This window comes from Triturus cristatus, chromosome 4_2 (assembly GCF_964204655.1).
Source record: "Triturus cristatus chromosome 4_2, aTriCri1.1, whole genome shotgun sequence".
Lineage (NCBI taxonomy): Eukaryota > Metazoa > Chordata > Amphibia > Caudata > Salamandridae > Triturus > Triturus cristatus.
This window is the reverse complement of record NC_140586.1, coordinates 951,864,369-951,881,242: the sequence shown is the minus strand read 5'-3', so window position 1 is coordinate 951,881,242 and position 16,874 is coordinate 951,864,369. Positions and strand designations below refer to the sequence as shown.

General features: G+C 46.0%; 1 protein-coding gene across 1 annotated transcript in view; it reads left to right on the top strand.

Annotated features, from left to right (window-relative positions):
* LOC146839075 (uncharacterized) overlaps window positions 1–16,581 on the top strand; it is a 49,503-nt gene extending 32,922 nt beyond the window's left edge. Inside the window, exons 4-5 of the mRNA XM_085600197.1 lie at window positions 6,420–6,554; window positions 14,851–16,581. Of these exons, the coding sequence (XP_085456323.1) occupies window positions 6,420–6,554; window positions 14,851–16,388 (1,673 nt within the window). The 3' untranslated portion in view covers window positions 16,389–16,581. The remainder of the gene's footprint in view (window positions 1–6,419; window positions 6,555–14,850) is intronic.
* Window positions 16,582–16,874: the final 293 nt, after the last annotated feature.

Below are 16,874 nucleotides of genomic sequence, written 5' to 3'. Positions count from 1 at the left end.
TAGTTTCCTCCTCTGCTGGGCTCTGGGGGCGCTCATGGACCTTCGTGGGAGTTCCTCGAGTCGGGCTGCTGGGCTTCCTGTACTCTTTCAGGCCTCTGGATGCCGGTTCTGCTGGGCTTCGCTGGCTTCCTGGGATCCTGCTGCTGCTGCTGGGTGAGTCCTTCCCTGCAAGGGAGTGCTGTGATGCTCATGTCAAAGACCCCGGTTGGCGGGGTGTAGTGGCGTGCATAGCGCCTAACTAGCACACCGCTGGTTTTAGATGCTAATGGGTTAGAAGGTAAACCTTGAGAGTATTGCAGCGTCAGCTCGGCCAGTTTTAAAACCGTTTAGTGCAAGTGGGCTTTCGGGAGCGCCCGGGGTGGGGTACGGGCGCTCCGTATGCGGGCTGCCTGGGCTGGACCGGATTTCTGCCTTTTGGAGCGGCTGATTTGGGGTCCGGGCGCTCCGTGCAGTGTATCTCCTGGGTATCACTCGGGTTGCACCGAGTGCTCCGCGTTGGTGTTTCTGGCGGCCTTTGTTGCGGAGCGCCCAGGTTGGGGTCCGGGTGCTCCGTGTGTATTACTCTTTGGGAGCACTCGGGTTTACCCCGAGTGCTCCGAGGTTAGGACCTCTCCAGGCAGGGCCTTTGTTGTGGAGCGCCCGGGGTGGGGTCCGGGCGCTCCGTGTGGGGCGGTGTCTCTGGAGCACTCGAGTTGGGTTCCGAGTGCTCCGCTTTCCCTTGCTTGGGCACTGCTGCCATTTGATGCGTCCGGGTCGAGTCCGGTTGCGCTTTCAATTCGTGTTTCTTCCTGCCTTCATGTACGGTTTGGTGCCTTCGGCGGCCGCGCACTGTGTCATTTTATGTTTGGAGTCCTGTCCACGCCCCCTCCCGCCTCGCTTTCGTTTTCTTCACAGCTGTGTTGGTTGGGGGCGGTTTCCTGCTTCTTTTGTCTAAAGGGAGGGGGGTGTCGCCTTCAGTTCTGTTCTGCCCTTGATTGGCTTGCTTGGTTCCTGCCTTTGGTGTTGCTTCATTTACTGTTTGTTCGTGATGGGGAAGCATCACAGAAAGCGGAGGCATGTGTCTCCTGTTTCCTCTTCCTCTTCCCTTGTGGACAGTGGGGATTCTGCCCCTGCGGGGAAGCGCACCAAATTGGATGACGGCGGATTGAAGCGCCTGATTTTGGAGACTTTGCGCTGATCTGAAGTCCTCCAAGAAGTCTACTGGGAGTCATTCTGGTGGGGGCGTTGCCCTCTATTCGGACATTTCTTCTTCCGATTCTTCTGGTGACGCTTCCTTGGGGGCAGTGGATCTAAAGGGCAAATATGTTTCCAAAGAATTGTTGCCTGACTTGCTTTCTCATGTGCGTGAGAACATGGGTTTTCCTGATGATGCTGTGGCCAGTACTTCCTCTGATGCTGTTTTGCTGCAATTTCGGAAGCCTGTTGCTACTTCTCTTCCTATTCATCCCTTTGTGATGAATGTTCTCTTGAATGAGTGGAAGGACCCGGATCACATTATGATGCCACGCTTCATGTCGAAGCTTTATCCTTTGCAGGACATGGAGGAGTCCTTTCCTGAGTCTGTGCATGTGGATTCTATTGTCGCGAGTTTGGTGGGTTGTCCTTCGATGGCAGATGATAACATTCTTTGTGATGGTGTGGATAAGAAGATTGACTCTGCGTTGCGGAAGTCTTATGCTGGTTCTCACCTTGCCATCCGTTCTAGTGTCTATGGGGCTTATGTCACTCAATCTCTGTTGACTGACTTTAAGACTTTGTTTTCCACGATGCAGGAGTGCGGCTGTTGCCCGGACTTGCTGGAATCCATGGAGCGTCAGGCTGAATTCCTCTCAGACATTGCCTTCGATTCGGTGCGCGCCTCTGCCTTGTCCTGTGGTTCCTCTATCGCTGCTCGTCGGAATCTTTTGCTGAAGGGTTGGAATACGGATGCCGCCCAGAGGTCCATGGCTTTGCGTTTGCCCTTTACTAGCCCTCGTCTCTTTTGTGACGCTCTTGAGGATAGGCTGCATAAGGTGTTCAAGGAGCGTAAACATTCTTTTTCCTTCCGTCGGCAGCCTTCTCGTAAGGATTTTTCCGTTTCTCATACCAAGTCTTTTCATCAGCCTTCCAGGTTTCAACAGTCCTCCTTTAAAGGACCGAGGGGTGCTGGTAGGGGTTTCCTTCAGAAGTTCCAGAAGAAGACTCCCCGTGATGCTGGACCAGGGCCGCAGCGTTCCTGACTATGCCGCACGATTCGTGGGTCCCGCTGGTGTGGCGCCTGAGGTTGGTGGGAGGTTGCGGTTGTTCCTTCCCGCTTGGCGTCTGACGTCCTCCGATCAGTGGGTGCTGGATGTCCTGGAACGGGGGTATCGGATCGAGTTTCAGTCCCTTCCTCCTCCATCGGGCATGGTGCGGACTCCGACTCCCTTGTGCCGGTCCCGTCGTCAGTCCTTGGTGGATGGTGTTCACGCTCTGTTCCTGAAGAAGGCGATTGTGCTCGTTCCCCGGTTGGAGTGGGGTCTGGGGACCTATTCAATTGTTTTTCTGGTTCCGAAGGTCACAGGAGGGTTTCGGATTGTCATCAATCTCCGGAGTCTGAACTTGTTTGTACGGAAGATCCCTTTCAAGATGGAGACCTTGCAGCGAGTGGTTCCTTTGATTCAGGCCGGCTGGGTGTTTGCTACTCTGGATCTCCAGGACGCTTATCTTCATGTGCCGGTGTCTCTGGAGGATCAGATGTTCCTGCGCTTCTGCCTGGAGGGTCATCATTGGCAATTCTGTGTCTTTCCGTTTGGTCTCCGGTCCGCTCCCCGAGTGTTCACCAAGGTGCTTGCTCCCTTGGTGGCCCATCTTCACCTCCGGGGAGTGTCAGTGTTCCCCTACCTAGACGATTGGCTGCTCCAGGCTCCTTCCCCGGCGGTCCCGTCTCAGCACCTTTCCTTGACCATCCTTACGCTAGAACAGCATGGGTTTCTTGTGAACTTTCCCAAATGCCAGCTCCTTCCTGCAACTCGACGGACTTTCATAGGGGCCGTCTTCAATTCAGTCCTGGGCAAGGTGTTCCTGCCGGATTCCCAGATTCAGCGTCTTCAGTGCCTGTTGCGGAGGTTGTTGTCCCGGGCTGTGGCTCCCCTCCTTCAGTGGCTCGAGGTTCAGGGTCATATGGTTGCTACTGTGTTCACGGTGCCCTGGGCCAGGGTTCATCTTCGGCCTCTGCGGTGGCATCTTCAGCGTTGGGTGCTGTTTCTGGTTCAGGACTATGCTCTCTCTGTGCCGGTGTCTCTGGAAGTGGTGTCCGCTCTCCGGTGGTGGCTGGATTCCTCCAACCTCTCCAGGGGGATGTGGATTCGCCTGCCGCCTCCATTGGTGTTGACGACGGATGCCAGTGCGTCCGGTTGGGGGGCTACTCTGGGTCAGTGGTCTGTTCAAGCTCGTTGGCTCCGGGTGGAGTCCCACCGATCGTCCAATTGGAGGGAGCTGTCTGCAGTGGACCGTGCTCTTCATTTCTTCCAGGCTCGTCTGATGGGGTGCAATGTCCTGGTGAGGTCCGACAACTCCGTGACTGTGGCTTACGAAGGATGTAGAGGTACTGCTATGATTACTTACCCGGTAATCCCCATTACTCTTAGTCCTACTCGTCCTCGACCCAGTCATGCTTCCCACCCGCCCTCCCTGTTCAGGCCTTTGTTGCTTGGTATTTCAGGATGTGCTTTCTGTTGGCTGTGTAATTATAGCCCCTGACGGGAGGGTGGGTGGAGCCTAAAAGGGTTTCCTGTTTTGTTTCCTGTCAAGTGGAATACCTCGTTAGTTATGACTGGGTCGAGGACGAGTAGGACTAAGAGTAATGGGGATTACCGGTAAGTAATCATAGCAGTCACCAGATCAGAAAGCACAAGGACAAGAAGAACGAAGAGAAGAGGGTTTTTTTTAAAAAAATCAAGGGCGTCGCATCTCAAACCTGCAGCAGGAGAGGCTTCAAACGACATTAGAGACAGACAATTCAACAGTTGTCAATTTAACACCAAAAATTCCAACCCTCGCATTCTGCCCTACGTAGAGTTTCGAATCCACACAGTCGTATAGACTTGTTCAAATTCACTAGGAAAGTGAAACTTCATAGTCTTCTAACACAAAGAGAACTGCCATCAACAACAACGAAAAAGATTCCAAATACGATCAGCTACAGATATATTGACAGGAAATGATTTCTCAACTTTGATATTCCTCAATGATTCTGAAATACCCATCGAACTAGAGACCCGCTTGGAAGAAGTACAAGTTAAAAAATTGGGTATTACAGAGACAAGTGCAGCCAGCAATTTAAAAACAAAATCTACATTTTGACCAGTCATGCAATTGATGCCTTTGACATCTTCCATGAATCAATCTAAAAAGATCTCATGCACCTAAGGATGATACACGGAACCACAACAAGATGAGTGTAACAAAAGAACAAAAAAAGGCCATGTCAAATATACTGAAAGATCCAAGTATTATATGCAAACCGGAGGAAATATTGTTATAATGACAAAGTAACTCTCCTGCCAGAAGCAATGAGACAACTAATGGACAATAAATGCTGTGTATCTATCACTAAAGAAGTGTCGGTGAAAAGTGTACAGTTTTTGGAATGTCCACCACATCTCATTTATCCAAGCATTTGCTCAGCCCTGACGGGGACACTTGAGTACTGAGCCTTGAAGTACTGGGTATTTTAAGCCCAGCGGTGCAGGGGAACACACCCTATGACTTCGGGGTTCTTCCTGTTTCAGACCTACAGAAACACAGAGTCTTCTGGGTGAAGACAAAGATCAGTTTATTGACTGCAGACCAATCACAGGTATCCTAGAAGTACAACAGCGTGTATGTTCTCAGGAGACTGCTGAAAATCACAGAAACGGGCTTCTTCTTAAATACAGAATATCCTGCTTCAGGCATACATTCTTAGTTTTATGGCATGGTCATTTGGATGTATACATTTCAAACGAAAAGGCAGAGTCATGATGACCATCCCACATTCCAGTTAAGCCAGCCCGCAATTATTTACACAGCAAGGCTCAGATCCCACATCAGATATCGATAGGCCCCTATAAACATGAGCATCTCCTGTTTGGAAAACAAGCCATAAAGCAGGAACAGTCAGGTGAGAAAGAGATTAGCTGGAGGCTCGTGTAGGATGAAAAGACTTTATGGTGTGTCAAGCCCTGATGCTAATCACAGGTGGCCACAGGACGGGGAACTCGTGGGACCAGTTTGACCTGGGGCAGCGGAGCCAAGCTGCCCAGGTCACAGAAAAGTCATGAAAGGCACATGTTGTCTAAAAGGCCCGTATTCGCTTCATGCTATGTAGCCTATGTGAGGGCAACCATAAGATGGCCACCGATCCAAAATGGAACCCACGTAGTGGTGTAAAATAGCGTATACACAGTGCATTCATAGCTAAAACGTTACAAAAAGCACTTGTTCATACCGCATTAACCATTCGCGGTTCACTAATACCGGAATAGACAGGGGTAGGGCCCTGCCTCCTACGCGGTCCCAAATTCTAAAGTACGACAGCCTCAGTTCACCAGGAAGAACTGCTGGACAGTGACCCACTGGTCCTGTGAGTGAGGAATGAGGCGTACACCCCCTCAGAGTGACCCCGCTACATGCCTCAGTATCTTCTTCTTCATGCACTACAACAGGTGAGGGAATTCCCTGACGCCTGCTAAATTAACCAAGAAATTCCCTTCATCTCCACACAAGGGGTCCCAGTGGACTCCGCACACACATTCCCCCTATTCAGCGTCCACTCGTCTTCGCACCTGTAGCTTATCTATCCACAGTCACGTGTCCTGTGGAAGAAACCATTTCTTTTCCTGGGATCCACTTCTGAATTCAGTCTGCTTTACCGAGCCCTGAATGGCTCCTTCCACTGTGAAGGTGGACGGGTTCCCTCGGGCCCCAAGATGGAGTCCAAGTGCCCCGGCTGCACACCCTGTGGGAAGCTAGTTATTTCACACAACGGAAACACACTCTCAGAATTAGCTAAGCCTCCTGTTGAATGTGAATCCATACTTTTATAAAGCTAAGTACTGCACCCAGGGACTTTTAGATAAGTTTGGAATGCTTTGGTCTCATAAAGTGTTGCTCAGATTGGCAACGCTAAAAGCTTCTATATTCATAGTTCAGGTGCAGTGTGAACTGTCTCGATGCAAGGTGTGATTGTGATGTGGAAGATGACCAGACGCATCTGAACCCAGCTGTGGCCCCTTCAATATGACCCCCTGCACAGTGAATGCTGGATTCGGATACCACGTGTGAATGTTTTGGAGTCCATCCTCTCCTTTACCACATGTCCTTACTTATGTTGTTTTTAAATGGTAGTGCTCACTATGGTTTGAGGAGCTGTTTTCCTTTGAATTTTCTAACTCATGTATTCCCTGCATTTCCCTAAGCTCGAGACTGCATTGTTCCCTGCACCTCTTGGGCTACCGCTGTTGACCGGTTCAGAAGTGCCGCCTACAGCTGGCCGCCATCTCTCCTTCCTGCCGGCTGCTGCTGTGGGACTCCCAAACGAAACCTTTTCAACAGTGAGTCTGATCATTGACATATCATTGATATAGTGTGCATTGCAGAGACTGCATGTCTGTCCTTTTTATATACTTTCCTTGTGCCGTCTCTGGCTATACTCTGATCACCAGCTGATGGAGGAGGCAGCCCTCTGATCCATTAGGAAGCTCCTTCCAGCCTTTGAATATTGTGTGTGCAGATGAGGCAGTTCGAGTGGCCTAGCGCTGAGCTGAGGATCTAATGAAAGAGACGCTCGGGAGGGCGTCACTCTAACTATTGATGGAAACTGTATGATTAAGGCAGAGAAAGCTTCCTATATAGGGTCAGATTTAGATCTTGGCAGATGGATTACTCCGTCACAGCGGTGACGGATATCCCCTGTGCCGAAATATAAATCCCATGATATCCTATGAGATTTATATTTTGCCGTTGTGATGGAGTAATCCATCTGCCAAGATCTTCAACAGGCACTTTGTGTTTTAGAAACTGTTTCGAGGTACGTGTCGTAGTGAGGTTTTGTTATGCCCTGCATAGTTTACTTATATCTTGTAGTTTATCTATCTTCCTGCTGCTCAGCCAGTGCACATGTTTACTGTAGAATGTTGGGAATTCAGTGATGCACGGAATGTAGGGTGTCTGTGTGAGTGAGGAATGACAGAGATGGGCTGAGCAGCAGGCAGGCTGCTCCTGGTGGGGTGGCTGTTATACGGGACAAAGGACTGACTACAGGCTGACCTACATCACCATCATCTGTCTACCTGGACTACATATCAGATGTACTTGTATACCTTCTGGATGTGCTTGGACCAGTTGCTGAATAAAGGTACATATGAACTCTACTTGGCTACCAGTGTCTACTTGTGTCACAGGGCACAACAGGTTTCATGACTCTGGTATTTAATGTTGAGTACTCCAAAATGACTCTGGCAATTATTAGCAATAATCAATGTGATGCATTTGCTGAAACAAAGAAGAAGCCTGACCACCATGGTGTAGCTGCCGGTTGATACATATTCAATCCCTACAGCAATGAATGATCATTGCACTGAATGTTCCAAACAGCTAACTTTGTTACAGAGGACAACACACAAGGCTAACCAAAGTCACCTTTCTACAAGCATCAGAGCTCACAGTAATATGCCTGTTGGTACCAAATAGTGTACAGCCAAACTGGGGTCCAGGGCGCTAATTAGTTGCTATTCATGTGTTTCAATTTGTGTAGTAAATTTGGTACAGTAGCCTTCATCAGGATTAGTACTTATATGTGAAGTGAATTACTAAAAATCAAGTTAAGCAGCTGGTTAGGGGGCTATCTGAATTGACTGAAAAACAAAAAAGTGTTTGAGGTAAAAAAAGGAAACAGAATTACTAATTAAAATGGCACAGGAAAAAACAATGGAGGCAATGGTAGAGTAAGAAAACGATTAATGTTCCCTGACAGACATGTCCTGCAACCATCCTGCCTTCATGATGTTTCGTACATGGACCACTTTATCTTCCAGCGACTACACAATACTCTGATCTCTCCTCCCCTCTTACCCATTAGCCCCAGTGGATTTTCCACTTCTGACGCTTGTGGTGTCTCACACGGATGGCGATCGGATGACTTCCACATTCTAACGCCTTTGCACCACTATGAAACCAGACACCACCATACATGCACAAGAAACTTGGGCGGAGAAGTTTGTAATCCTCCTCACCGATAAAATATCGTCCTTCTGTTGTTCACAGACCCAACATATTTCAGTTAACTAGACATAAGTTGTTGCATTTTAAATTTCTTTATCGTACTTATCTATCCTCCGCGGACATTGGTAAATTAGACCCCACATGATCCAACCATTGTCCCAAATGCCTTGTCCCTGAAGCAGATTTTGCGCACCTGACATGGACAACTTGGTGATATCCGTCACAAAAAGATGGGGATCAAAGCATATATACCCGCACCAATCTTAACATCTTTATAGTTTAATCACAAGCCAAGGTGCTATAGAGCATGGGACACAATCCCCCTAGGTCCCAATAGAGAAACCAGATGAAACCTAACTGGTTCTACTAATACCATGAAACAAAAAAGCTCAGCACACTTGTAAAGGTTGCATATGGATAATCCACAGTAAAGGTGTCGACAGCACAGTTCTTGTTTCAGAAAGAAGTCGATATGTTCTGTTGATATGATGTTAAGTCTTTTATTCACAAACAAGCAATTTTTTGCAACCGCCAACGCGTTTCGTCCACAATCGGACTTCTTCAAGGCTCACAGTATAATTTTCATTCCTTTAGTAACCAAGTGTCTATTTCTAAGTATTTTTAGACCACTTTATTTAAGAGCAAGTTGTCCAGACATAGTGAATCTATAGTTTCCAAAAGATTAGTCGTGTGTCGTAGGTAGTCTGCACTCGTCTTTACGCTGTCATCCGGATTATTATACTATATTTACCATATTTTAACTCTGCATTGTTTTTATGTTGTGGCAGCTACTGTGTGTTTTAACCTTTACTGATGGCTTCAAACGCCCCGGTCCACCGCAGCCTCCCTTGGCTGATTGATGTGGAGAGTGAGTTGAAACCAGACCGCCGGAATCCCTCATTTCCGGCCGGCTATTCTAGACACCATCTGTGTTGGTCGGCGGTCTAGTTCTTGGGCTCCCTGACTCCACCGGTATTTAACCGGGAGATGGCACGGGAGCGTAATTGATAGTCCAGCTGACGTGCGGTCGTGCACCTCGCTGGCAGCGCTGATGTTGTACTGCTCTTGCGCTTTTGCCATATTTTAACTCTGCATTGTTTTTATGTTGTGGCAGCTACTGTGTGTTTTTACCTTTACTGCTGGCTTCAAACGCTCCGGTCCACTGCAGCCTCCCTTGGCTGATTGATGTGGAGGGTGAGTTGAAACCGGACCGCCGGAATCCCTCATTTCCGGTCGGCCATTCTAGACGCCATCTGTGTTGGTTGGCGGACTAGTTCTTGGGCTCCCTGACTCCACCAATATTTAACCGGGAGATGGCACGGGAGCGCAGCGGGTGAGCCAGCGGCGCGCCGAAGCGTGCCAAAGGCAAGCCTATCTGCGCCTGTACGTCGCCTCTCGCCAGGAATGCTGGTCGGGGCTCTTTAGGACTGCACACCTATTCCAGGGAAGACCTCTTAGTCAATTCTACAGCTAAGGTATGTAGTTCGCCTCCATTGGGACCTCTGGAAGGGCCGTTTGGTTGTCTTTGTTGCAGATATGCATCCCCTACGCTATCGCGTTCTTTACTATCCCCTTCTCAGCCCAGGTCGAGGCTGAAAATTCTTCATCTAAATGTTAGGTCATTGGCTAAGCATTACCTAGAAATCTATGACTTGGTCATGGAAGAATCTCCGGATGTGTTTTTTCTGACTGAGACTTAGCTCAACAACGATATGGTGGCTGAACCTAATTTAGCGCTGCCTTCTGGTTACACCATTCTTACGGTGAATAGAGAGTCCAGGGGGGCGGCATTGTGGTGATTTTTAAATCCTGTTATTCATGCCTTTTTATCAAAGAAGCAATTGAGGGCTGTGAATGCGCACGTTTCAGCATCACCGTCAGCACCCATTTGACCGTATCAGGGCTGTTAGTTTATCGCCCTCCAGGGCCTGCCCTACTGGAGTCCATCTGCACGCTTGCCCTGGGTACAGCTAATTTTAGCATTCTAGGTGATCTTAATTTGCACTTCGACCTTGTGCAAGACACTGAAATCTGTAGCTTGCTTGCGGACCTGACTGCGTGCCAATTACATCAATTGGTCCCTGGTCCTACTCACTTAGCTGACCATTTGTTAGACCCTATTTTCTCAAACATTCGTTCCGCAACGGTGGAGACCCCTAAACCCATTGTTTGGTCCGACCACTCAGTAGCAATGTCCTTCCCTGCCGTTGAGCCCCTTGATAAGGCTACTCAACGGCCCATTTTTAGACGCCCTTGGCGGAAACTGAAGCTGGAGGACTTCCAGGCGTTACTCGCTACAAATCCCCCGGAACCTCACAATGATGCAGATATGGGCTATAGATCATTTTGCAATTGGATTATCCAAGGGTTGGATCCACTCATTCCAGCTAAATGTTCTAAAGGCCGCACTTCAGATGCCAGCCCATGGTAAAATGACTCGCTGACTGCTCTGCGGAAAGTGTGTAAGAAATTGGAACGCCCGTGGAGAAAGGATTACGATCCAATGAAAAAAAAAGTGCTATTTGGCCGAGATCAAACACTATCATAGAACCATTTGTATCGTTCGAGCGACTTATTATGCCAACGAAATAAAGCTTAGCCCAAATCCGGCCAAATGCATTTTCAAGATCCTTAAAGACCTCAGGGTAAAATTCTGTCTCAGCGATTACATCTGAGCAGCAGTGTGAGGACCTGGCAACTTTCTTTGTTGACAAAGTACGCACCATCTATCGGTCCTTCTCACAAGGGTCTCTGTCTCCTCCTACTGCTCCTCGTGGATCTCCACCACTGCACTTTCTGATAGCTATCTGCAGTATTTCGCAGGAAGAGTTTACCTTGCTGAGTGGAAAAGTCAAATCGGGCTCTCCGGCCGATCCTTTAAAACCTGTCCAGTTTAGGGACTCACTCTCTCTTTTTTTATTTGGGCTTAAACAAGGTATATAAAAGTCTATATACTTTTCTTGAGGAAATAATTTCCCTTGCACCAATTGCCATTATTGTGTATTTAGCTCCTTTAATAACAATGTCTTTTGATGACATATTTTATATCTACCATAAGGCTTTCTTCTTCTACACCTTCCTGCACTTTACTTCCTGGCAAGCTGGCGCCTCTGCGGCCTCCTTTGGCTACCACTGTCAAATCCTAACCTTCATCCTCCCAGAGTTGCCTCACATTTGGGAATCCCTTTTCATCATTCTTACCTCGCTGTCGCCGGAATCCTCTGAAATCACCCCTCCGGTTCTTTTCCTAAGAGCCCCAAATAAGATTTCTGGGGCTAAGCCAACCAGGCCTCGAGCAATCAGAAAAATATTAACAGACCTGCAGGTCTAGCGCCTTGAATAATCTACTCGACCGAACAGTAATGCGCTTGACCCATAAACTCATCTCAAATTGTTTGATCCAAGGCAAAAAAAATGATTTCACTGAGTCGCCTTTTTCTTCATTATCGCGTACAAGAGTGCTTTTAAATATGTAATTTCAGCATGTCTGCGATACAAAATCAATTGTGTTTGATTTAATAGAATAAAACTTTACCCCATGTATATTAAAAATCTAGCTCACATATAAGATACACATGATCCCTGACTTGCGTCTTAGTTCACTAAAAGCATTGCCATCAGGGCGAGGGCAGGAATGTTTTCCAATTTATATTTAAAAACTTTCACCTTTAATAAATTTATCACTAAAGCATGATGTGGTAGCGCACTGTCATTTATAGATAGACATTTTCCATTAAAATGGCCACAAGCCTTCGCACTGGCATGCAGTTTTTCTGCTAAAACTAAATAGCTTAACAACAATAATGTGTGGAAATCTGCTTTAACCCCTTCCCCGCTCATGACGGAACCACTCCGTCATGAGCCACGGTTGCGCTGTGCTCATGACGGAGTGGGTCCGTCATGCTGCGGCAGTTGGCCGCCGCTCCGCCCACGCGGCGCTAATTCCCTGCCTGTGCGGGTGATTAGCACAGTGGGCGGAGACGTGACAGAACCACTCCGTCATGAGCACAGCTCAACCATGGCTCCTGACGGAGCGGTTCCGTCACGAGCACAGCGCCCCCGCGCTGCCCCCAACCCCCGCCCCCCCCCAGCGCCGCGGCGGAATTCCTGCCGCGGCGAAGGGGTTAAGCAAATATACATCATTTGTGCATCACCAAGTATACTGAATTGTTTTGAACCTTTTGACATTTTTGTTTCCATCTCACTTCAGAATTACAAAAAAAGTGCTTTCCCAACTATTGAAATATATATTTTAAAAATTTGTACAGTTCATTTACAAGCTGTTTAAATGTTCCCAGCATAATTTTTATGCAGTTCACTTTACAAACGTCTCCAACTTTGCAGTCAGAAAATGAAAAGTAAGCACCAGTGTCTAGGATAACATAAGCAACAACTTGTAGGAATACATAAACTGACATTTAAGCTCTGTCTTTGAACACACAGCAAATGTGACAAGATACAAACAAGATTTAAAGGCATCTTTATTGCTCATTCACCTTCTGAATGAACAGAGCATCTGTTCTTTGACAGCTCGAGATCTCTCACCAGACTGGGTCAGTAGGCCCTAAAAGTAGCTCGCCCTGATAAAATCTGACTCGCCATCGCAAGTGGGTGAATAGATTTCTCCAACTCTCAAGCTCTCAAACTTCCCTGTCTCAAGCCAGCGAGCACCTTTTTAATGGCACTGATATTGCTTTCGTTTTTGTAGTGGACAACTTGATAACTAGATGAGGTTGGTAGTGCCTCTCTCATCTGATTGGATCTCAGTGCTGCCTTTGACACGGTACCCCATCTAATTTCTCATTCATTGTCTCTTCTCTATGGGGATTAGAGATGCCCCTCTCCAATGAAGAACCTCCTTCTTTAATGATTGCTAAAAATCCGTCTATTTTTCTCCATTTCAGTCTTCCACTAAATCAGTGGCTTGTGGGGACCCCCAGGTCCCTCACCAAGTCCCACACTTTTTAATGTATATGTTGTGCCCCTTGTGCGTTTGATCACTTTCAATGACTCCTCCTTTATCTAGTATGCTCATGGCTCCCCTTGTCTCCTTTAAGGGTTATCTGGTGGCATCTCATTGAAATGTAGGCAATGCCTAACCAGTGTTGTTTGCTGGATGAAAAATAGCACCCTCAACCTTAATGGCAATAAAACGAAAGGGTAGAGCCTTGGCACCTCTTACTCCATGTGGGGATTCCGTCCACTCCTGTTCACTCCACCAAAAACCCAGGGGTTCAGATTGATTTTGAACTCCACTACTCCCCTCAAATAAACGATTTAACATCCTCCTGCTTCTTTTACATATGTATGCCCAGGAAGCCCTATCCAGTCCCAAATCATGAATATCGCAGGTTAGTTATCAAGGGTCCTATTTGTATCTCAAATTGATAATTACAATGCCCTTTGCTTTGCTATACATTAATATTCAATTCACAAACTACAGCTCACCCTGAACAAGCCTTTTATATTCCTGCTGTACCTGCTGGTTCATCCTCGTGACCCGGCTCTTCTGTTTGATCTGCACTGGCTTCTGGTGGACAAACGCTATATTTAAGAGCGTCTGTATTTGAAAAGGGCAGATACTAAGTCGGGTTGTTCTTTTATCCAACTCATGTTGATATGCTTTTCCCCTCCTAGATTGTTACATTCTCCCTTGGATAATCTTTTACGATTGCCCTTATTCCAAAATCTTATAGGGGCAATAGTCCTTTCTCTTACTTGGCTCCTGTATATTGGCATAGTCTCCCCTCTTCTATTTACTTTGATTAAGTGTATACACCCTTTCAAAAATAATCAAAAACTACTGTCCCTTTGGACAATTGATCTAATTTGAGTCTATGATTCCTCAAGCAGCAGGACACTGTAGCTGGTTAACAGCACTCTGCAAATTATTATTTATTCTTCCATTAATTACATTACACGAGTATCATTGTATTGTACTAGAAGGATATTTCTAAGGGTTGATTATAAAAGACTTAAAAATTAAGCATATGCACATACATACCTGTAGTTTTGTAGATAGAATATAATTTAAAGCTATTTGTAGTGAAAGCAGCAATTGTTAAGACTTGAAGTCTAAGTCACTTATTTATTTGGGAGAACGGAGCCGTTGCAATTCTGGCGCCTGCTGTCCAAGACACCTAAAGCTGATGTGATTGCTGGACTGAAGGACACAGCACAACTGCTTGGATATTGTTCATCAGACACCATCAAGCTGACACATGCCCGTTCTGCCCATCACTCGACTGCCGACATGCCACTATACATCCTGATACTTGTCATGTTAGTCAGATGTAGACAGCATATAGTTTCTTGGGCTTACCACATAAAATAAATCAGGGCTCACATCAGATTGGCCAGTAGGAATCCTTTTGAAACTTAAGTCGTGTATCTCTTAGAGATGTCAGTGTCTTGCAGATCTGATTAGATTGCTTTCCTCTTACAGATGCTCTATTGCCAAACCTCAGCATATCACAGAACTGCATGATGTTAGTTAATCTCACTAATAGATTAATCTTCCTGTAATGAAACTGTCCACCTTTGAGATATAGTGTTACAGGTCTGTGCTTCTAGTTTAATAATTTGTTTCTGATACATAATCTTGCATATTGTTGTTTTATTCTGCAGTTCACCAATCAAAGACAGGGGAAAAGAAAGATGTCTACATATGCTCTGAATGCAAAATGAAATTTACTCACAAGTCCTTCTTAAAAAGACACCAAGAAATCCACAGGAGTAAAAAAATATTTGCTTGCAACGATTGTGAGAAGAGATTTGCCAGTAATGCGCTTCTTGTGGTGCATCAGAGAATTCATACAGGACAGAGACCGTTTCCCTGCACTGAGTGTGGAAAGAGCTTCACTGCAAAGTCGTATCTTCGACAACATCAACAAACACACGCAGGAGTGAAACCCTTTCACTGCACCAAATGTGGCAAAGCCTTTGCTCAACAGAAAAGTCTTCAACGTCACCAAAAAACACATGGTTTAAGGCCTTTTCACTGCACTGAGTGTGAAAAGAGCTTCACGGAAATGTCTATTCTTCAACAGCATCAAAGAACACACTCAAAAGTGAGGCTCTTTCGCTGCACTGAGTGCGAGAAAAGCTTCACTGAAAAGTCTTATCTCCTGCTACACCACAGAATACACACAGGAGTGCGGCCCTTTCACTGCACTGAGTGTGACAAAAGTTTTACTCGAAAGTCAAATCTTCGTATGCACCAAAAGATACACACAGGAAAGAGGCCCTTTCACTGCATCGAGTGCCAGAAAAGCTTTATTCAAAAGACAGCTCTTCTAGTGCACCAAAGAATACATGCCAGAATGAGACCCTTTCACTGCACTGAGTGTGGGAAGAACTTTATGCATAAGTCACATCTGATACAACACCAAAGAAAACACACAGGGCTGAAGCCCTTTCAGTGCAATGAATGTGAAAAGACCTTTACTAAAAAGACAAGTCTTCTCTATCACCAAAGAAGGCACGCAGGAGTGAGGCCCTTTCATTGCATTGAATGTGAAAAGACCTTTACTCAAAGGACACATCTTCTGTATCATCAAAGAATACACACAGAAGTGAGGCCATATCGCTGCAGCGAGTGTGACAAAGGTTTTACTCAAAAATGCAATCTCCTGCTGCATCAAAAAATCCACACAAGAGTGAGCCCATTGCGCTGCAGTAAGTGTGATGTAAGCTTCACTCGTAAGTCACATCTTCGGACTCATCAGAGAATACACACAGGAGTGAGCCTCCATCAGTGCAGTGAATGTGAGAAAAGCTTTGCTAGACAGTCAAGTCTTGTAACTCACCAAAGAATACACACCGGAGTGAGACCCTTTCGGTGCACTGAGTGTGAAAAGAGCTTTTCCCAAAAAGCAAATCTTCTACAGCATGAACGAATACACACAGGGCTGAAGCCCTTTCAATGCACTGAGTGTGAAAAGCGCTTCACTCGAAAAGTGGGCCTCCTATATCATCAAAGAAGACACGCAGGAATGCGGCCCTTTCACTGCGATGAGTGTGAAAAGAGCTTCACTAAAAAGACAAATCTGCTGTTTCATCAGCGAATACATGCAGGTGTGAGACCATTTCACTGCACTGAGTGTGAGAAAAGATTCACATGCAAGTCACATCTTGTAAATCACCAGAGAACGCACACACAATGAAGCCATTTCCATGCACTGAATATCAGAAGAACTAAAGTTAGGAACTGGACCTTCTGTGGTACATGAACATCCACTTGTGATGAGACAATGATGCTATGAATATCACAACAATGTTAACGGTTCAACATCACCTCTCTGATATGATGGATCACTGATGAAATATCCAGAAGAAGAATATCGACTTGCCAAAATATCGAAGGAAAAATATTGAATGCTAAAATATCGAAGCCCTTTCTCCAAACAGGTAAGTACAAAAATATAGAATCCTAAATATCGTTGTAAAAAATATAGTTAGTCACAATATTGAATTTTTTTAAATGTCTTAAAATTAATGTAAAATTAATGAAATAAAACATATAATTAACTGAAACATACTTACAAATACTTAAATTACATTAAAAATAATAAATAATTAATGTAAGTAAAAAAAAAATAATAATACATATATATTAACGTAATATTTATAAAAAAATGCAATATTTTTTG